The 23,547-nt window shown below is 38.4% G+C and overlaps 1 protein-coding gene across 2 annotated transcripts in view; it reads right to left on the reverse strand.

Moving 5' to 3' along the window:
- The window catches only part of CORIN (corin, serine peptidase), a 168,710-nt gene that overhangs the window by 105,431 nt on the left and 39,732 nt on the right, over positions 1-23,547 (reverse strand). For both annotated transcript variants that reach the window (XM_050896226.1, XM_050896225.1), the window contains exon 4: positions 7,627-7,837. In XM_050896226.1, coding sequence (XP_050752183.1) covers positions 7,627-7,837 — 211 coding nt within the window. The remainder of the gene's footprint in view (positions 1-7,626; positions 7,838-23,547) is intronic.

Here is a 23,547-nt window from a genome sequence, read left to right on the forward strand (position 1 = left end):
CATATGACATCTGTTACTGTACATAAATACACTTTCCAAAAGTACACAGGAACTGTTTAGTGCTATTTTACAGATATCTTAAGCAGACATTTTTGCTACTTTGAATCTCCACCCTGTGCATTACACCTGCCAACCATTTCACTTTCTTGTTGCTGTAAACCAGTTCTATTTCACCTTGAATTAGTGCATTATCAGTTTGAGGGTAGACTAGAGCTGAAACTGAGTATTTACATTGTGCAGGCAACACTTTACTAAATGTGTCTCATGGCGTGTTGACTATTTGCCATTAGCAACTCTATCCTCAGCGTTTTACTTCTGAAAGAATTAGACCATGCAGTTACTATTATAACTGTTGGTGAAATCACAGCTATTGGAAGGCATATTGACTGGTACAAAGGGCACAATGAAAGAAAAAAGTATTAATTTGTTCTGTTGGTCTGGGCTTTCTCAAGTAACACACACCCTGTGTGTGCCTCGGTTTTTCTGTTAAACAGTAACAATTAATTACATCAATTTCCTTTGTAGAATGCTTTAAATCAACAATGAAAGACACAAAAATTATTAACAGTGGCAGATGGAGCACACTATTTGTGTGGGCAAGCATTCACAACTTTATCACACGCTCCTCCTCTCGAATTTTTGTGTTCGCTTTCGACAGGATTTGACTATGCATGGTTTTCATTAGCTGGATCTCCAAGGTTGTGCGGTTCAAGTCACAGTTGTGCTTACATGAACCACAACTAGATTTAAAAACTGAAGGCTGGATTACGACTCGGTTATGTATTCAAAGACAGATTTTACAACAGTGTGTTTTCTTGTACATTATCAGTCTGTTGGATTCCTAAAGGCTCAAAGCCCAGACATGGCAACATTTAAAACAAAACACATGTGATTTCAAACATTCTAGATATAAAGCACTTCATCCACTGAACATCACCTCTGCTTTATTCATGATTAAAAAGTTGAAGTTTATAATCTTCTGTTTCAAGGCTGATGAATGGAATAGATGGATCTCCTTCATAGACAATCATTGCCAAAACTCCAGCTGTAATAGCCTCTTTGAGTCATGTTAACTTGCTTGGTCTAAAGAGGCACCATCAAAAAGAAAGCATATTAAAAGGACAAAGCAACTCCCACAGGGTGTGAAAAGCCAGACTGCAAACTCAGGAAGCAACTAGTAGCCACTTTATAAGCATCTGAAAGCAGCCTCCACCCCATGTGCTTGCGTCATGGCAAGAAATACACTGGAAGGAGTCATGAGAAGAACATAAAAAGACAAGGCAGTGGGGAGTAGGAGAAAATCATCCCACTTTCTTCCTCAGAGGAGTGGTAAGTGATTGTCACCAATGCTGCAGCTTAACTTTTTAAATCTTATAGCACCAATTCTAATTAAACCATCGCAGACAGGATTACGATAGGGGATTTAAATGTCCTTCCAGGAGGGTTTCTCAATACAGTTACTTCAAAAATGACTCTGAAACTGTAACTTCACAAGTGTGTAAAATTTAAGCATTTCTTAAAAGCTGCAGAATGACAAAGTTGTCTGTGCAACTATAATTTGACATCTCCATGCAGGTGCATTATAAAAAGGTAGCATACCAGCCGTGTCACTGACTACCTATCAGACTGCTTACCCAGAGTTCCTACCAGCTGCTATTTTGTCTTGGCATACTTACCTGCTTTTGTTACCAAATCAGGTAGATTAAAACAAGACTGAAACATACCAGTGGAGGATTGCCTATCCAAACTCATACATAGTCATACATCATTCATACACAATTAAACCCATTATGGACTTTGCATAATAGATATTGACTTAAAGGTATGCTGATAGCTTCCTGTTCAAAGTCATAAAATAAAAATTGTCATTAGCTATGTAAACAAGATCTATGTGACTCAGTCAACTTTTTCTCCTAAACATTTTAAAAGTCTCAATTAACTCTAAAAAATGTTTTTTATATAATGTCTTGTTATTTTTAAAAGTCTAAATGTGCACTGTGATAAAAGAAAATCAAATAAAAATTAATTTCACTGTAAGCAGGAGAAACAAATAACATGGATAAGCTTAGAGTGCAGTTCACAAAAGCAGGAGAAGGGAAATAGCCACATCACTGATCTCATTCATGGGTTATACAAATCATGACAGACAGAGATCCCTTACTCTATGAAGTTTGATTCTTTTCTATATTCTAAGAGGACCTGAAAGAAATTTTCTCCCTCTCCTTCCTTGTACCTCACCCTAAATTTGTTTTAAACTGTTGTCAGCTTATAAGAAGATACCACACATATTTCTGGATTTGGTTTTTGGACCTAATATTTCGTCCTAGTTTATGTCCATAATGAAAATGAGATATTTTATTTTCTTCCTTTTTATAAATTGCAGAAAATAGATTAAGACAATGAACAAGAAAAAAACACAAAATTGAATTTGCCACTACGAGTCATAACAGAGCAGCTCTTCAAAGGATATTTGACTGCGTACAAACTATTCACAGCTTCTTAGAACCTTTTTCCTATTAATCTAATTTTCACTAGTTAATTTCCCCTGCCCCTAACATACCATGTAGCCCTATTCTGACCTCCTTGGCTTTCTACAAGTCTTTTTACCTGGCTACTGTTGTGTGAAGCACAGATATTACAGCACAACAAAAATATTTGTTATGTATAGACATTAACATAACAAACTCCTTTGTAAGAAAGGGCCTGAAAATCAAAGAAAGCATTTTCTCTTCATTGTATTATTTTCTCTTCATTGTATTATTAAATTACGGCAGAGAGTTATTTCCTCTTATATTCAGTAGGTATTAGACCACAACTAAAGTGAATAAATGATAATGAGTGAAATGAATTTGCAGACTTTAATCAAGAGGAAAAATAATGTTGTACCTAAAGACACAGGATATAAGTGTTACAGGTTCAGTTCTCTGCTCTACTGCAAATTGCTTGCTCAGTCTTGGCTTCCCTAGCTATTAATGTGACAGTATTACTTTCTCTTCCTATCCTTTACTTGTTTTGTTCAGCTGGGCTATAAACTTTCAGAGGCAGGAGGCTGCCCCTCAGTGCATGTTTGTACAGCATCCAGCATAAAAAGCCATGATCTCAGATGGACTCTTTGAGCCCTAACTGAGGACAAACTACTTCACAACTTTATTTTCAAAGACGTCTGACATGAAAAAAAGCATTGTGAGTAAACAGATACAGAAATGCAAGGTGCATTAGAATTTTACCTTGAGAGCACATTATACTTTTTAATTTGCACTGCCCTAATACTATTTTCTAGGCAGAGCTTACATTAAGTTTGACTTCCAAAGACTTGAGACTCTGGGGACCTATCAATGGAAGGCATTTCCTAAGCTTTCTGGAATACACTTCTACACAGAGTATTAGTGGAAGTACTCAAGCTATTAGTTTCTGCTTTAGAAGACAGCATGACAGCTAACAGGTATTGTGAGAATCCATAACCTTCAAATTTATTCCCAGCATAAAAAGTCTGAAATAAGCCATGTACAGAGGCCTTCAGGAGCTTATATAGCTTGCCTATTTTACCGAATATTTGATGAAACATGAGTATTCACAGAGTGCAAGAAATACTAGAAAGCATCATTCAAGGAGTCTGTTTGCATTATACAGTTATAGGCTGACCCACTATGAACTTCTCTACTGATCTTGAATCTTTAAATTTTACATTAATTTTGGCTTTAAAATACACCCTTTTTTCTTTTAAAAATCTGCAAACACTGAATGCTAACTTTTTTCAGATTTTTTTTGGTCTTCTTGAATGCAATAGCCGAAGTCTGTAGGACTTGTGGAATCCAATGCAAGTGAGTTGCTATAAATAAACATCCACTACGTTGCAGTAACTGACCTTTGGCCCACTCTTAGTGTCTCCCAATGGTAAAGCAGAATTCACTAGTTTAAACCATTAATCATGACCAACAGCTCTGAGGACAGATCTTTCTTACAACAAATAAAGTACCAGTGTTGCATTTGGTGTTAATAGGTTGCAGACTAGTACTACCCGAAAGGACAAAGTTACTACCTTGAATGTTTTAGAAGTCATTATTTAAGCACATCGACTAGTTTAAGATGTTCTAGAATCACTGGTGTTACTTTTCAGGATTGAGTCATGTTCTCTTAGCAGTGCTGCTGAACTGTTTTAAGACAGGTTTTTTAAGTCTGATTTTGAAGTCGTATTGGAAAGATCTCATCCATTCACCCAAGGAGGAAGAAGTTTCATAATGCCTTTAAAAAAACGGTCTCTTACTATCCAAATTATGAGCAAGTAATAAGCAAGCAAAAAGTCTTATTGCACTTCAGCTTTCCATGTTCCATTCTAACAGAAGTTTTAGTTGTACTTTCAAACTTTACCTTTACTGGAAAGTAGTATTTTAAAGGTACTGTTATATATTTTCTTATAAGAGCAGGGCTAGCTGATTGTACATCCAGTTGCTGGAATTAAATACAGCTTTTTAAATTAATATCTTTTTACTGCCACACATGATTTTCATTGTAGTAAGATACAGAAGAACAATTTTTAAGAGCAACAGTATTGTGGTAGTATTCAGAAATCCCAGGACCTAACTACACTATGTTACACAAACACTGAAGATGCTCTCCACCTAGAAACTTAATTTCCTTCAAGTGTTAATGAACACAATGTTTATAAACACATGAAAGATAAATGTGAAACAGACATAAGTTTAAATATCAGAGCAAAGCTATGTAATGACAGCACACTGGATGCCAAAGATCAGTGTTTGTAACTTTCCTTCTTGTCGCTTCTTGTAACACATTGTTATAATTATTGCTCCCATGGCTGCAGCTGCCAACACACACTCTCTCAACACTACCTAAGAATAGACATCTGAGCATCCCATGAGTTTCATTTCTTCTCTACTGTGTAAGCAGCATTTGTCAAATTATGCTTTACATAAATTTGAAACAATTGCTCTATAACACAAAGAAATATCAACAGATGAAAAATTATGATCAGAGATGCACTGGCAATTAGAATGAAACAGCTGTAATTGACTGGAGAAACTAGTGACAAAGTCAGTAACAATTGTTCTCCATACTAGTGTATGTTTTGTGATACTGTGTGTTAAAAACAACCATAGTCCCAAAAAAGGGCTACAGCATATGGACGTATCCCCATTCATTATCATCAGAATCTTTCCACAGTCGCTCTTCTGCTTCTCCTTCAGTATGTTTCTACTTCCCACATTCCTGTATTCAACAGACCTGAAACAGGCCTGTCTCTTCCATTTTTGTATCTGCACTCAACACATACAAAGTAACTTCCCCCTACCACACCAAGAGCTTTTCATACCAACGAAGAGCTTTCTCCAGATATGAGAGGAGTTGGGGGGGGGGGGAGGCTGGGGTGAGAGGGGAAGGGAAGGTGTTGAATAACCACTTTATGCAGATATGATGCTTCTTAAAATCAGTATTCTTGGCTTTGAAATACATCTGTTTGCCTGCAATAATTGGGTGCTACAAGAAAAACAGTAATCACAAAAATCACTCAACTGCCTACAGAAAAAATATTCCCTTTAAAGAAGAAAGCAGAAGTTAAACTAGGACAACTCAGGTTTAGCAAACTAGATTTAACAAACCAGCACTTTGTCAATCCACTCTTATGGTCCTTCCTGTGGTTGCCACTCAGCCTACATTTTCAGTGTCACCCATGACACACTCTGGAGACATATGATTACTTAAAGTGAAGTCAGATTCTAACGTAATCCTGCATCATTTACAGTCTCACATTGGACTTCCTTCCCGATCAGCCTGCAGGGGCCAGAACAGTTTCCACAAAAAAGATTTTAAAATAAGAATAGAGGGAGGCATTGTGACCTCCAGAACATAAACTAGGACATGGAAATCCAGTTCCAGCTTTGACATCAAAAATTAATGGGAGAAGGTTGCTGCTGTGAAAAAAAACCACACACACAAAGAAAAACCCTGACTCTTGAATCTCAAAGTATTTTGGTTGTCACCCAAAACCAGAGCAAAAACCTGCATGTTCCAAACATTAGTTTAACTTCTATTCTTTTCAAATTAGCAAGGCAGCTGTCATAATGTAAGCCCTGCAAGAAAGATGTCTTCAGGAAAGAAATGGAAAAGGAAAGGTAAAAATCTTATCCTTTCACAACTCTATTTGATTGATTTATGAGCTTTGCACTTTTGACAGCACCACTCATTCTCAAAAGGTTTGTGAAAGTCAAATTCCAAACAAGGTAGAATAAGTGAAGCAACAGAGAAATGGCCTCTTCTGTTGTTGAACATTTAAATGCATCAATTTATTACCTGAATCCACTTTTCTTATTTTGTTCTATGATTTCGAGAGACAGCAGGTAGCTTAAGACTGTATGTTATCAGATTCTTTAACTGGAACAATTGTAATACTGAATTGGAGTGGAGGGGCTATAATTAATCATGCACTGAATTAAATAGGGTTAATTGAAAATAGCTTTCAGTAGTCTAACAAAGACATGCACACAGGTGTATTTGGATTAAACAGCTCAGCCAGTCTAATGGTCAGTCTTGTTCCACCATTACCCATGCTGCCTTACCTCCACCCTAATCCTATCCATATAATCATCTGTACACTTTTTTTCTGAGTTAATTTTCTGTCAGTTTAGTGAGCTTAATTAGCCAATCCAGGAATCACTCTGGTGCAATGGAAACAGCAGGCATATATTGCCTGGAGTGGGACTGTACCTTTCATTGGCAACTATATTTTAGACCAGCTTGCCTCATCTCGTAGGTCTTTCTTCATAAGCATCCTATCCCTTCTAAACTGCACAGCTTTCGGCTTCTTGGTTCTTGTTATGTTAATTGAATCACTTACTCAATTGCCATATTCTCTTCCACTGAATTTCGCAGTGGAGAAATTGGAAATAAGGAGAAATGAAAATAAGGAGAAAGAAATCTACCCTCCCTCTTTCCCCCTCCAGAAACATCAGAGATTGTGTACATATTTAAAAAAAAAATTTCCTTTTTTCCTTTTTGTGCTCTATTTTGATTTTAGCACTGTTAAACTCCTTGATCCTTTTTCAAATCAAACTCAATGAAAAAAGTGCATGCACATGATACTAATGCTGTGTAATTATGTAAATGCAGAAAACAAGACATGCTGCTTAAGCTTCCAAAACAGTTTATGTCACTCTGAATACATCCTGCTAATCAAATACCATAAAATATACTTAAAATATTAACTTTCCTGAAGGAAAAGACTAAAAAAATTTGAACTTTAATTTAACTAACAGCCACCACACTTTATGCCAATACTATATTATGCAATGCATTTATGTTGTTACAAAGCATTCCATTTTGGCACATCCAGATTGGAGAAATGAGGTACAAGAATTTTGGACAGCCTTTTTTAAGAAAATAAGCCTGACTGCCCTAATATCACAGTTTTATTCCATACAGTGGCAATATTTTTTCTAAGAGAACTCTATCGCAGTTGGCTTATCATGGCAGAAATGTTGTGAATAGCTTTGACAGACAGGAGTTTTGCAATGAGAAGGTCATAGGCTTAGTTTGGACCTTCCCTTGTCTGATTAGACAGAGTATTTTACCACAATTGGCTCTAGTCACTGACTGATTTTCGTTCCCAAATACCTGTCATCACCGTCACTGATGCATTCAGGAAGAGCAAGACTACAGCCAAACAGCATGATGTGTTGATAGCAGCTGAGACGATTGAGATAACTGAAGAACTTCAGGAACTTTTCCATTTCAATACTTTTGACAATGGAAAGAACTGAAGTTAGAGTGGTGTAGTTATATGGCAGCATTTGGCACTGGCTGTTGGTGATATTTATGCAGGCACCTGTGAAATCAAAACAATATATTTAGAATGAAAGTATCACCATTTAATAGTTGGTTCAAAGCATATATTGAATTGACTAGTCAGTACACATAATACATAAACAATGCCTGTACCTCACAGATAAGATGACATTCCATAATGCTATCGTAATACTGTCAAAAAATAAGTATCTAAGAAAAAAAGGAATCTGGAGAAGCTTGGTAGCTTAGTTTGGAAAAACCAAATAAACTCTTAGATATTTTCACAATCCTCTGACTCTCTACAAAACTGGACTAGAAATAACACAAAACAAATTTCTTTCTGACGCAGGTTGGATGAACACACCACAAGAACAGCCTGGATAGAGCCAACTTCGGCTGAAACTAAGAATGGAAGTAATACAAAAAAATTAAGGCTAATTGGGTTCTGAAGCTGCTCTGGTTTTGGTGTTTCCCTAAAGTTTCTCTTTTTGCTACCATTCTACTTTGCAGCTGGCTTTCCTATTTATCATCAACTTGCTTACCTATTTTTCCCAAGGTGATGGTTTTACCTCCACAGTCTTTCTTCTCTATCTACCAACAAAGAATTATCTGATTTTACAGGTTGAACACCTACCCTGTCCTAAATTATTGTTCCACCCTTGACCTACCAGAGCAACCTTTTTCTGCTAATGCCCTGTCATGTGCAGTAGGCTCTCTCAGCTATGCATGATCAGCAGGTCAACTTACTACATGAAGTTCTTAAGAGTGAGTTTCACAAGCCATACACCAAATTCAGAATTCTCATCAAGAACAAACTATTAAAATCTAATATTTATGACAACTCCCTACTTTGATGAAGGCCTTTCTTAGGCCATCTAGGCAGGCTCCGGCAGCATTTTTTTCACACTCAGAGCATATCCACATTGAACAATAAGCAGGGACCTCAGCCCATTCTCAAGACCAGACTCTGCCCATAATCATGCTGTAAACAAATCAAACTCATGCTAAATGGCCATCCCAACTCTGGCCTTCTGAAGGGGGAAAACTCTTGAGCACATTCAAGACTTAGCACTCCTGTTCTCATTATCTGAGCAAACTGGACATAGGTAGCACCAAATGGGATGATAGATCCTTTCCATCATCAGACATTTTGGGACTGGCTTCTTCCAAGAATTGTGTGGGTCATTTACACCCGACCTCCTGACCTGATAAAAGCTGGGGATGTAAAGGACACAGGATGCAGCTCTAAAAGTTCCCCCCTTTGTCTTCTCCCTCTCCAGAAATCTCAACAAAAACTAAGGAATTGAATCTTTCCCCGCTGAAATAACAGCAAGTCTCTCCCTTCTTTCCAATCAAGCTAAAACTATGTCCCCAAGTCCCCATGTTGAGATCCACCCACCCAGTACTGCCAACAAGAAATCTTAGCACCAGTGTACACTCATTTTCTGCTACAATCTCTTCTCACTCCCACAGTACAGTGACTAATGGATCTGTTCATCCAGGAATCACATTTTTCCACATAATTCAGGGACAGATTCTCCATTCAGAATTAAAAGTAAATGCTAGGAGATCAGCAAAAAAGTGGTGAGCCTCCAAATTAAGAGAACTTTCAAAACTGCAGAGTGCAATTTTCAAAAGTGACTATATGAGTTAGTACCACATGCAAGTGATTTTCAGTGCAATTTCTGCTCTGAAGTTGTACCAGTATTTTTGAAAAATACTACCAGGATGATCATCAAATCTACCTGTTAGGCTGTGAGACTAAAATCTGCTGACATTCAAATAGCTTTCCAGGGGAAAGAGGTAAGGGAAAAAAGGTGGATGGAAGGGAAGGAAATTCACTTCAGAATCACAAAGTTTTCTTTTCAAAGATGCCATCTCTTTAACGACTACTCACTTTGTGACTTTTGCACAGTATCTTGACCTGCTATAAAAATGTAAAATCTCCCTCCATTTTTTGCATTATATTTTGTACTTGAACAAACTCATTGGCATTTATTTGTACTGCAAAGATTTTTTAATAACATTTTTATTGCTTGGGAAAGCTTAACAAGAAAACACAAAAGCTCTGATTTAAAGATTAAAAATATTGAAGCTTTTACAGTAGAAATTCTTTAAACTGCTAACCTCCCCACAGTTATCTCTTGCCTACATTCTTTTGCTGATGCTGGGACTACATTTTCAGTAACTGTTGTGATAACAGGATAACATACCCACGCAAAATTCTGGGTCTCCCCCACCCACAAAAATTTCACACTAAAGTTATTTAAATAAATCAAGTTATCCTAAATTGGGGGGAGGGGGGACACGTAGGGCTTACACAAGTGGAATTTCAACAAAATGGTTCACAAAATCATCATGTGTCTCCTGAGGCACAATTGCAAAATAGTCCCTGCCATGGCATGTGCCAAGAAGCAGTGACATTTTGGCTGAGATCATGTGCATGGGCTGCTTTAGACCTTTTAAAATTCACACAGTCCTGACAGAGATGGGCTACAGCTCCTTGGAGCTATCTGATCTTTTAGGAGTACTCAGGGGCTGGACAACACAGCACTGAATTCAACGTTCATGGCCAAGAAGATGGAATTTTATAGCAATTATACACAAATTTTTAAAACTAAGAGAGATGGAAGGAGAGACTAAGCCCAGGACCTGTCCTTGCAACAGAATCATGATCCATCTTCAGTTCCATGAATCCTGCATTCCTGTAAAAGGACATCAGTTCAGTATTAATCCCAGGCACATCTGTATCCTGGAACACTCTTCTGGAAAGCAGATGCCTAGGTTAGAACCTCGTCTTTTTAACACGGGTCCTGAATCCACCTCTTCTATTTTTTGTTCCATCATTCACCCAGCAAGTAAATCGCAGTGCAACAGGTGAGTGTCCCATACCCTCCACACCTCTGAGTCAAAAAGCATAATGTCAGGGTAATAGCAATTGCTGTATCACAGTGTTATATACATCCTGGATTCTCACTGCAGTAGTAACAAGCGCTACAGTCTCAAAAAACTTCTCCGGTAAATTAAGGAAAGCTACCTTGTGTTTGCACACATTTAGTTCTGCACAGGACTAATGAGCTCAGGAACAGCACCCCACTGGCTCACTTACACTACACGGAGCTGCAGAGCACAGATGCATCAGCCCTCTCCAAGCTAGCCCATAGACCTCTAACCCAGCAACAGGCAGACAGATCCTTATTGCTTTGCAGGGGACCTCTCAAGTTCCACACAAGTGCCTAAGTTGGTCATACTTTGAGAAACACATTATTTTAGAGCAAGGTTGTTTCACCTAAACTGAGACCAGAAGAAAACGCAAAGATTCTCTATTCCGATCATTTGCATAAAACAAGTCCCTCCATTAATTCTGGCATCAAGCCCAATAGCTTGTGATAGACAGAACATATCTTTCAGACAGGCAAGTCTGCTCAGTGCCAAATTGCTCTGTACGTAGGCAAATGGTGATACAGACACAGCATTCTACAGAGCAAGGAATAATTTATTTTAAAGGACATTAAAAGTAGGAGAAAAGCTATTTAAAATACAAGCAAAAGGGACTGTTTATTTAATGAGGAGTAGGTATTTAAATAAAAAGATTAAAGAGATAAGGTAAAATATATTTTAGTAAGACTAACAGTATTTTTTTTTCCAAATAAACAGCAAATCTGAATAATTACACTGACAAACAGCCACAGATATAAGAAAAGAATGCAGTAAACCTCAAAATGCATAACTATCCTACCAAATTGCTGGGTTCTGTTCCATAGGCACAAGCTAAGTGTGTTTTATAAACTATGTGGCCCTGCAGTGCCAGAATGCTAATCTGATTGATGGTATAACATACTAGTACATGTTACATAACATAGTACATAACACAGTACTACATGTTACAAACCAAACAGGAAACAGACCAGAGAAGAAGATAAATGCCGAATACACATAGAAAAGCCTCAACCTATTTCTTTCTTTTCTCCAGTAAAGATTCATTAATTATGGGGAACACAAGGCACATAAACTAGTTTTGGCAATACCTAGGGGGGTGAAAAAAGAGCAGTGAATGGGAATAACAACATGTGAAAAAGCTGTTGATCAGAACAGCATGGCTCCTAATTATATGGGTCATTTCTGACATTCACCTAAATGAAGAGTTTTCTGTTTATCACCAGCTATTGCCAGATGGACTGAACTGGTAAAAAAGGGCCTCCTTCCACTCCAACAATTGCAATGCAAGTCTACAGTTTCATATTCAGTGCCGCTGAAACTAATTTAAACAACACATTTTCCCTTTCCCTCTCTCCTCTTGAGATTGTTCCCAGATTGCACTACCTATGGACTGCATCTGCACAAAGTGAACTGGACTAGAGGACTGAGCTGACCGAAAATAACCACCTACATTCTTTCCCAAAAGGCAATGTTTATGGCAGCCCCAAAGAAATGCAACCGGAACTGCAGCTTAAGCTTGATTAATCATTTTAGTTTTAAAACACTCAGCCATCCCTGTAATAAGGTCACAATTCCTCACCCAACAGTGGTTGTCGCTTCTGGATGTTTTTGAGGCCGTGCAATGAGCTAACTCGGGACATTAGCCTGCCTGAAAAAAACAGCCTTTCCTCTCCTGCCGCACTTTTTAATTTTTTGGTGGGCACACGGTGGAGAAAAGAAAGAGGAAAAAAACTATTTCACTTGGATCAGATCATTGGGTTGAACAGCTTTTTGACAGCAAACACATCTGTTCTAGGACAAAAGAAGGGGCAGTGCAGTGGCAGGAACCACTGTGTAAGATCAGAGCCTGCTCACAGCAGCTGAGGCAGTGCTTTTGCAGAATGTGTCATCACTGCCCAGCACCATAAAGCACTTTAAAGGGTTAGGAATATTTGAATTGCACCATCAGAGTCAATTCCTGTCTGATGAGAAATGAAAGAACATCTTTACGCTAAAAATGGATTAATAAATTTTGTGCAACTCTGCATTCTGAGTGCATCCATTTTCTAACTTGCACTATAAAAACAGATCTGGGATCTTTCCTCCTAGCGTCAGCCATTTTAAACATAATGCAGTTAAATGATGCCTTCAGTTAAAGCTAATGTGAACTGGCCTAGATCCTAGCTAGGGTATATTTTTACTAGGATTGTCATAGCAGATCTGCAAAACAAGCCTCTGTCTTAGGTATGCAAAGCATAACATGGTATATGAGAGTGCTTGAAGAGGAAAGTATGCAGCCTGATTTTCATATCCCAGGTCAAGTTTGCTGATATTTCAATTAGAAAATAATCTTTTTAATCAGAGCAACTTTTACAGAACATCTTTAAGTAGCTTATGGAAAATGAAACAGTGTTCAATTTGCAGCAGCGATCACCACCCACTTCATTACAGAACTTAGCTTAGTACACTCTCAGTACTAAGTTGTACAGTTGCAGTCCATAAATTCACTGGCAAAGCCTCAGTAAACCCAAGGAAAAATGGCAACATTCACCTGGCTCTTTCATAGCAAAAGCTCTACCAACGTGGAATGAAATTTCATCTTTAATCCTAAAATGTCTTGAAAATTTCTAGGAATTCCATTAAAAAGAGCAAAACCAAACCAAACTCATGCATTCTAACTTACAAACTTGTCTAATTTGCCTACAGCAGCAATTTGCAGACTTCTTGATATGGGAATGACCTTCAGCAAATCAATTTTTTTCCAATCCCAAGTTGCCATGTTCTCCTGACCTTAAAAGGATCTTGTGACTCTGCGGATTTCACAATCATCTCATATGTGAGACATATGAAGCTATAGAATGCCTTTTTTACCTCCTCTGTCCTGTTGCTATTGAATATCCGGATTGTCATGGACTTCTGCTCCAGATCAAAGGAGCATGGCATTCCACTTAGCATCTGGTCTTTTCAGCAAAACTTCTTTCCAAAACTCATTACTGTCTTCAAAAATTTTAATATCTCTTTTAATTTACTATGACATCTTGGTACATTTTTCATTTCAATTAAAACAGAAGATGGACAGATTTTCTTGGCCTCCCTCCAGCTATGAATTTCTCACGTACAGTCCACTTGGGACTGAACATCTGATATTGCATTTCAGATGTTTTCTCTGTAACTCAGGAAAAGCGCCCAAATAAGTGATTTTCTTCTGACACACTTCAATAGATGCCAGGAACCAGGATCTATCCTTTGGAATCCGCCCAGCAGGGAAATCTACAAACTGTTTTCTCCTTAGTTCAAGCACCAGGAGTTAAAATCAACTCTTTCACAACAAAAACATACTCTTTGCAATTTTTTCACATGAATGCTAGCTTGAAAACACGATTTCCACAACTCACGGCAGCCTCCGTTTCCTGACACGAGGGACAGCTTGGCTGCCGAGTGTGTACATCGGGTGACTGTTCCCTTCTAAACACATTCTCAGGCCCTTCCTTGCATTTTTTCCACACTCCTAGAGAAGTTGCATAGTTGTTCTCTTCCAGGACACATTATACCATAACAGAAAACACCAACCAATCCTTACAGAACAGCACACAGTCATATTACACTATTGAAGAAAATAAAAAGAATACATACACATTCTGGAGGACAAAACACCAACATTTCTACAACTAGGAAGAGCAATAGTTGGGTGCTCTTTTAACCCCTTGGAAAAGTACAGTTAAATGCAGGACAACAGATCTTAAGAAATTTAAGAAACTCATTATATGATAAAAGATTAATAAAATTGTAGTAGTGGTGTCGTACTCATAAGCTTTAACGCTACAAGAAAAGTAAGGTCTGAAGGAAAAGATATTTTTAATTATAACACCTGACACATAGAATAAAGTATTATTAGCATTTCTGTCAGAGGAAAATTCAGCCGATAGATTACAATGGTTTATGAGTGTCTTCTGGTCTTGACGGTTCCACCAATGGCTAAAATATATCACACCATCCTCCAGTCAAAACCTTTCGCTGTATTAACTACTGTTTTGTCTCTCATGGATACAATTTATTTCTCATAATTAAAATTAAATTTAGATATAATTTCTCTCACTTTATTTCCCTGAGTTTTGCTTCCTCGTACATGATTTAGTGAGAGGATTATGCCCATCAGAACTTGCTTGGTTTTCCCAGCTTTCTCAGTATCAGGTGTAGGTGGCAATGGGGGGTCTGCAGGGTGGACTCTGTGAGGAGAGGCTGGGGCTGCCCCATGCCGGACATGGCCGGTTCCAGTCGGCACCAACAGACTCACCGCAGGGCACAGCTGAGCCCCTCAGCCATGACGGCAGCACCTCAGGGAAAGCATGTTTAAAAAAGGGCAAAATGCTGCACAAGGGAGTGAGAGTGAGGAAAAAAGAAGTGTGAGAAATAATCCCGTGAACACTGAGGTGAGAGAAGAAAGAGGGGAGGAGGTGCTTCGGGCGCCAGAGCACAGATTCTCCTGCAGCCCACGGAAGAGACCCTGGTGGAGCAGGTATCCACTCTGCAGCCTGTGGAGGACTCCACGCCAGAGCACGTGGATATGTCCTGAAGGAACTGCAGCCTGTGGAAGACCCATGCTGGAGCAGGCTTATCCTGAGGGACTGCAGCCCATAGAGAGGACCCACATGGGAGCCGTTCTGGAAGGACTGCAGCCCGTGCAGGGACTCAACACTGAAGCAGGGGAAAGCGTGAGGAGGAAGAAGCAGCAGAGAGGAAATGTTATGGACTGACTGCAAACCCATTCCCCATCCCCCTGTGCCACTCACAGCAGGGAGGAGGTAGAGGAGATGGGAACGAAGGAGTGAAGTTGAGCCTGGGAAGAAGGGAGGGGTGGGGGCAAGGTGTTTTAGTCTTGTATCTGTTTCTCGCCATCCAACTCTATTTTTAATTGGCAATATATTCAATTAATTTTCCCCAAGTCGAGTCTGTTTTGCACCTGATGGCAATTAGTAAGTGATCTCCCTGTCTTTCACTCAACCCAAGAGACTTTTCATCTTGTTTTCTCCCTGCGCTGTCCTGTTGAGGGGGGGGAGTCAGAGAGCAGCTGGGTGGGTATCTGGCAGCCCACCAGGGGCAACCCACCATAGTCTAATAAAAATATTCTTTCTTTTCAAATTCAAGTAACATGAAAGAATAATTGAAAATACTAAAACAATTCTACAAAGGAGATTTAGTTTCGACTCATGCATTGCTGTACTGTCTTTTTAAATCTTTTCTTTAGCTAGCCCAGATCCTACTTAGCCACATCAGATTTGGATAATTTTTATGTGCTTCTCACTGCATGAAGGTACCTGCGACAGGGAAGATAAACCCCATGCCAACGAAGCAGACCTTAAATAGAGACATTGGACTCAAAGTCACGTGGAAAAATTTCAGTGAAGTTGGGAGAGGAAGCCCGAGAGAAGGGGAAATTGTAGGTCATCTTTCTGTATGGAAGGCTAGAGAGAAGCAAGGAAGAGACAGGGACACATCAAAGACGCAGTAACGGAATTAGGTCCTCTGGATTGTTCCTACTACAGGATAAAATCTTGATGAGTCTCTGTGTCAGGCTACATTGATTATAAGAGTATAAATTGGAGGCAGACATAACATGGTCAGAAAACCAGAATCAAGCTGTGGAAGGAAATAGTTTTAAAAAAATCCCAAGTCTTCAATTCTTTTCAAGTCTGATCAACATCTCTGTATCATTTGTACTATTTCTTTCAGTATAAAATTCTCAATTCTTCCAAAATGTACTGTTGCCTATGCTGCAGCTGTTTGTGTCAGGACATATTTTGAACCACAGTTTGAAATCAGTAAAGAGACTTCACAGGCAGTTTGGCCACACTACTTAAAATACACCAGTCAAACTAAGTCACAATTTTCTTCATACTTTCAGGTTGGATCCAGTTCACTTGACTTTGTTTTTAAGTCAGACAGTTAAAGATCTTTTTTTATTATTATTATTTCTTTTTGTGCTTTTCCTTAGTATTTCCCCTTCAAGACTTCTGAAAATGCTTGTCTTTCAGACATCTGTCCTAAATTTGCCATTGGAAATAGCGAGACAAAGAATGCATTTCATTTCTTCAACAATTTCAAGCTTTCCAGTGTCTGAATAATTCCTGCCATCTGTTGGAGACCCCTGCTGTCTTCTCCCCAGAATCTCTCTTATTCTGGATGCAGTGGAAATTACTCTTTATATGATTTAACCTCCCATGTAATTACATTTCTTTTCATTTTCCATCTTTACCTTCCCTTAACTTTCTGTATTACAATGTCAGCTTCATTCTATAATTTCTACAATCTTGTATTGTCAATACAGCTCTTATTTTCAGATAAAGTTTGTATGTCCCTATTTATAGACTTTCTCCTCTACCCAAGACATAACAATCATTACTTATAATGAGTGCACATGACATTTCAACACATCTCACCTTGCTTGTGTTTCTTTGTTACTTGGATTTCATCCAACTTTTCTGCACTTAAAGGCTTATGGATTAGACAAGATTTTTAAAAATTGTTTACACAAGAATTTTAAAAATACTTATGAGGGTGTAAGCTATTCAGATTCAAATCATTTGTGCCTATTTTAAAAGTTATAGTAAGGGGGGGGGGGGGGGGGTTGCATTGTTATCTTAGGCCTAAAGAACCATTACACTTTCATGTCACCCCTCAGTTCCTTTTTTTTCCCCTCATGGAATGCTGAAACACTTAGAATACAAATACTGCAGATGCATTTTTATCTAAATAACATACTAAACAGTTGTTGTAACCAGGGTACCTAGTCATCCTTCCAAAATTAAATCTATCTAAATGAGAGGATAACATTTGCTTTATAAGCAGTTCAAAATTATATATGTTAATGAAAACATTACAAATAAAAAGTGTGTTCTTAACTTCATTAGCCTATATATTTCGAAGAACTAAACTGAATATTTGAGACTGCCATATCAAGATTTAACCTCTTTCATTGGGTATCCAAAATGAGACATCCAGTTCTGACAGATATTGAACACTCACAATGCACAAAGTCTTAAATTAAAGCTTCATCTAGTTAGAGGTGCACTACTCTAATAAGCACTAGTTGGATGCCTCAAATCAGAGGTCACAGGTTTGGGAAAAGTTGCAGAGCCTCTCTGGCAGACCACAGGTAATTAAGGGAATTCTTAAGTTTAGCGCTGTGCTCAAAATTCTGATAAGAAACAGAATAAATGGACAATTTTTTCAGAACTACTGAGCACCAGCAGACCCCATTCAAACGAACAGGGATGGCAGATGCCAACTACTTTTTGAAAAGCACTGACTTTTGTGTATTTGGAATTTCAATCTTGAGGCTAGACAGCTTCTCTACTGAAAGTATCTTTTAAGCACGTGCTGAAGTGCTTTCTGAATAGGGATGAATTTAGCATATGCTCAAGTGTTGTTCTAAATAGTCGCCTTCCCTTTTTAAATGTGTCACTCTCTTGACCTCTGTAGCTCCTTAAGATTTAATGTGAGCCAAGACACATTGTCACTATAATACTGGAAAAATAAAAAGCTTGCTAAAGAGATGTCTGTAAATGAAGCCGGTTCCAAATTCTTCATGACAAGGAAAGTGGCATGAAAGAAATTAAAGTAATACAATGAATGAACAACAGCTGAACGCCATTTACTCATCTCTGGTTCCTGCTAGGATTCTCTTCAATTCCACGTATTCCTTTTGTATCTAATGAGGTACATTTGCACAAAATCAAAACAATATTTCAAAGTTCCACTCAAACTGATGCTTAAAAAGGAACATCATGTACATAATACATGTCATCTGCCTTTGATTAGCTCAAAACTTCTGTTAGGAAAATAGACACAATTCACTTCTGCAACTGTATTAAGTAAGTATTTTATGATATCAGGATAGGAGTAATTTTAAGAGCTATTCCATGCAAAAAAAGAAGTTGTAGTCAATAAGAAGCTTATTTTATAAGAATCTCATGGTTCAAAAAAATTTATTTCTTAAGTTTCAGGCTTTAGAAGTTTTATTAACAACTCCTGTGTAATCAATGCATTTGGTGCTTCCATCCTGATGTATAGCAACCCAAGTATGTAAATAATAGTACAAATAATACAAATACAGTTAAGAAATGCTTTCTTAGAGCAGAAGTTCTCAAGTATTTTCATAATAGAGGCCACATCTTTATGGATTATCACACACACCTCCTTTCCCCCCAGCTGTTATTTCTCATGCTATATCGCAATTTCATAACATCCCTAAGGCAGTTACAGTATTTGCTTTTTTCCTGGTAAAACAATGTACTGGGGGATTACGTCACTGTGATGGTTTACTTTTACAATCTCACCCCAGCTATCTACCAAATAGGCCAGAGATTTCTTATATATTCACTTTCTAAAAAAGTAGCATAAAGAGCTATAGTTTCAAGATTAAAATTAATCTCTAATTTTTAAAGACGGAGACTTACTGAGGAGTAAATTATTCTACAGCTATCTTTCTCTAACCTGATGCCAACTACTACCACATAGGTTATTTGCCAAAAGAAGTCACAAGATCAGTGTTCAGTTTGTTGCTGTCTCCCACTTACATCTGCTCTCCATTAAAGAAATGATAAAACTATAGGAGGTTGCTCTATCACAATCAAATAAGAGGGACAGATCGTCCCCATCTTACGTTGTTATGCTGATTATATTGGTCACTCTAATGAGCAAGTCAACAGAAGTGACCGTGGATGAAGAAAATATTCTAGAGCCATACGAGATTGCTTAGAACCTTAATCATGCTTCATGACCCATCCATTTTGACTCTTTATTCACTAGATCACTGAAACTCAAATATGCACTAACTTATTCCCACACTGCATACATTCCAGTCTGATGTAGCTATATTGCTAAATTGTCCCTTTTACACCATAGCAAAATGGTTAGCTCATTTATCATCTAAAACATGAAGATCTGTCAAAAGATTTCACAAATTTCATTTTAGCAAACTGTTTTTGCTATAAAACACATTAGATGTCACAAAAAAGAGAGTACTCTTTCAATACTTTGAAACAAGGTCTTGTCAGCGAGGACTCATGCTGGAACGGGCTTATCCTGAGGGACTGTAGCCCATAGAGAGGACCCACACAGGAGCTGTCCTGGAAGGACTGCAGCCAGTGGGAGGGACCCCAGGCTGGGGCAGGGAAGAGGTGTGAGGAGGAAGCAGCAGCAGAGAGGAACTGTTATGGACTGACCACAACCCCCGTTCCCCATCCCCCCTGTGCCGCTCACAGCAGGGAGGAGGTAGAGGAGTTGGGAATGGAGTGAAGTTGAGCCTGGGAAAAAGGGCAGGGTAGGGGGAAGGTGTTTTAGTTTTTCTCTTTGTTTCTCACCATCCAACTCCATTTTTCATTGGCAATACATTAAATTAATTTTCCCCAAGTCAAGTCTGTTTCGCCCATGACGGCAATTGGTAAGTGATCTCCCTGTCTTTACCTCAGCTCATGAGCTTTTCCATATTATTTTCTCCCTCTGTCCTCTTGAGGAAGGGGAGTGAGAGAGTGGCTGGGTGGGCATCTGGCAGCCAGCCAAGGTCAATCCACAACAACACTGTCCAGTTAGCTTGCGTATCTACTTTGAGCACAAAAGGGTTTGTGTCATGATAGACCCTATGTTAAGTAGAATTAATATGTAAAACTAGTTATTATCCAGAAATTATGTAAAGATAGTAGAAAGTACTAGATAACTTAGTTTTGAAGATTTTTTTTGTCACTGGTAGGTAAGAAAGTCCTCCATATCTGTGCTGAAGTGTACCAAAGCTTTAATGTGTACAATATAAGAGCACAGAAAAAGACAGAACAAGACGGGTCATCCTATTTACATTTAGAAAGTATGTACATCATTCAAGGGCTGGGACAGTTCAAGATGTCTTTAAAGGTACTAGGTTTGTAAGATCTTTTGCTCAAAATGAGATAACTCCTTTTTAAACTGCTGAAAGCAGACTCTATTTGCCTATGTGCATGTAAGTTTGGGTTGTTAAATAATTGTGTTGGGCTGGACTCCATTAAAAATGCTAAAAAAAAATGCCACAACCAAGACTGATAACATACACTTTAAGTTCCTGATGCCTCTGAAAATTAAAATCAAAGTCAAGCTAAATAAGCTTGTTCAGCACATCTTTTGTACGCTTGCTTCTATAAGAACTAACCTATGGTTAATTCCAGTTTTGCATTCAAAGCATTTTGCTTTGAGCATTTGCTTTGAGTCATCTAAAGTGTTTTGAAAACCAAATTTCAGAGAAAAAAAAAGTTCCACAAATTTTGTAACATCCACACTGATTTGATCTAAAGGAACCTTTTGCCTTTCTAGAACTGCCAAAACCAAAATAGATTAATTCCCAGCTAGCACAGGAACAAGTTCATCAGTGATAGAATCATCACTTCCATGACATTTCTCATTTCCTTTGCAACTGACAAACTATTTAGTTGTACCATGGACATAGAAACCTCGTACGTAAAAGTATCCATTAAGCACTCAGGAAGTGAAGGAAAAGACAATGGGAATACTTAACTCTACACTCTGTTGTAGAAGTGCAATATTACAAACAACTGTCGACAGCAGGGTTCCCATTTGTAACAGTCTCTCTTGACAAGACCAAAATGTCATTGAGGAGCTGGCAAATATTTCTGTCTCAAGACTGCTACCACAGTCAATAAATTTTTGGTAAACACTGTGTCTGTAGCCAATGCAAAAGAAAATGTGTGTACAAACAGCAATACCTCCAGTACCAAAATGCAAAAATGACAAAGGGATGGAAAACAATGCAAAAAGAAGCTTCCCTTCAATCTGTGAAAAATAAAAATTTCTCCTTTGCTAGAACTGATATCCTCTACAGTACACTGCAGAATGGAAACAAGGATTAAGAAGCACTTAAGTAAAAGAACTAATAGCTTTTATTTTAGATGATTATAGGCATAAATGATCCTGCAGATTTTGGGAAATCTGGTTTATCAGAAGCACTTTACACATGAAATATAATGTCTTGATCCCTAAAGAAAGGCTTAACAGGAGTGCCTTTATATAGCTTCAATACAGCACAAAGACATAACCTCAAGAGGAGTAGTATTAAGTTTGTTACATTTACATGTGGGTAGACATTTGACAAATTCGTGTCTCCTGAGGGCTCACACTCATGTTTCAGTAACAGCCATGGTAGCCTAAAGACATAAACAAGGTACTGTCAGAGTAAGTTTCTAACAGAAGGTCATGACTTTTCTTAGGTCAACTGACACAGTCAGAAAAACATTTCACAAGACAACTGAACTGATGCAATGGCGCAATATTGCTTCCTCTCAACCACGTGCACTTGCCATTTCCTTTAAAACAACTTTGGTGCCAAACCAGCCAAGAGCTAACTTAGCCAGTGTTAGAGCTGAGTCAGCTCATTGAGGAGACAGCAAATACCAGCGCACAGAAAGAAGCGTACAGCACTGTATGGCTCTGAGCAAAGGGAACGGGGACACCTTCTCAGCACCACTAATCTCTAAATGAAGACCAGCTGACTCATAATAGCTTATGTGGGGAAGAGGGAAACAAGCTTTTGAACAGTAAACCCCATCTACAGATCTGAAATAGAAGTGAGACTCCAAGACTAGCTGAAAACAATTGCTCTGCATTTAACTTCGTTCAGCTAACGAATTATACAATTTGAAAGGAATGAGTGATTCTCAACTCCCCCTTGTGCTCCACAGGTACCAAAGGGAGAGGTGATAAGGCTACTGACCACCTGCAGTAGAGAGAAAAACAATTCATTATCTCCCAGGTCACAGAGAGGGGATTAGCCATGAGGGAAACATAACTCGTATTTTAGATCAGAGTTGAAGTGTTATCATAAATTTTTTTTAAGGCAATCTGTACCAGCTGTTGTACAGTGGAACACCACATCCAGTCTGCACCAGACACTTCTTGCTCAGAGCTTAATGCAGTCATAAATTCTAACTCAGTTATTCTCCTGACCAAAGAAGGCTGGACTCTTCATCAAGCCACCTCATTTTTTGGACCCCCACTTCTTTCACCAAGGTGCTTCCAGACGCTGGCCTTGGCTGAGGCACATACTTGTTTCTTTAATCCCTTGGGCCGGCACAGCTGAGAGCAGGTAAGCTCGTTAGCCAAAGCTGAGGCTGAACACCTACCCCCCATGAGGTGTGAGCTGGCCTGTATTCCAGATCTGGTATTTTGATTAGTCATTTCCTAATTACAGGATTCTTCAGTGAAATTGGAGACATATTTCTAAGAACCTACCATTAAATAAACAAAAGGCACAAAATGAACTTAATTTTAAGATTACATCTATCATTAGAGACCATTTTCCATGGCATATTAGGTTGGACAGGATTTTGCTATTGTTTTGAAACACACGCATGACTTTACTACTCTTGATAGGCTTTGTTAAAAAAACAAAAGGGACAAAAAAATGGTAGCTTGCACAGCACCCAGGCAGGCATCCAGATGTTTTTGGTTGGTTGTTTTGGGGGGGGGGGTTTTAACAAATGTGTTTTCAATAAGTGAAAATGAATGCTAGCTTGATTGACAACATTTAATTATGCACCAATACAGTTATGTTCAAAACAAAACATGTGCCTGGGCTGTCCCAGTTATCTCTGGTTAATAACCTTTCTAGAATAGCCAAATTAGTCTTCTGATCTGTTCAGTAAGAAATTAGGATCCAACTATGTTTTTCAGAGGTATGTATGTGCTTGTTTCATTATGGCATAGATAGTCATTGTCTGTAAAAGATCATTTGCGTTAGCCAGAAATACTGCAGCCTAGATCTTCTGAATTTGATAGCACATTTGGCAAAAT

This window comes from Gymnogyps californianus, chromosome 4, assembly GCF_018139145.2.
Source record: "Gymnogyps californianus isolate 813 chromosome 4, ASM1813914v2, whole genome shotgun sequence".
In the NCBI taxonomy this organism is placed as follows: Eukaryota; Metazoa; Chordata; class Aves; order Accipitriformes; family Cathartidae; genus Gymnogyps; species Gymnogyps californianus.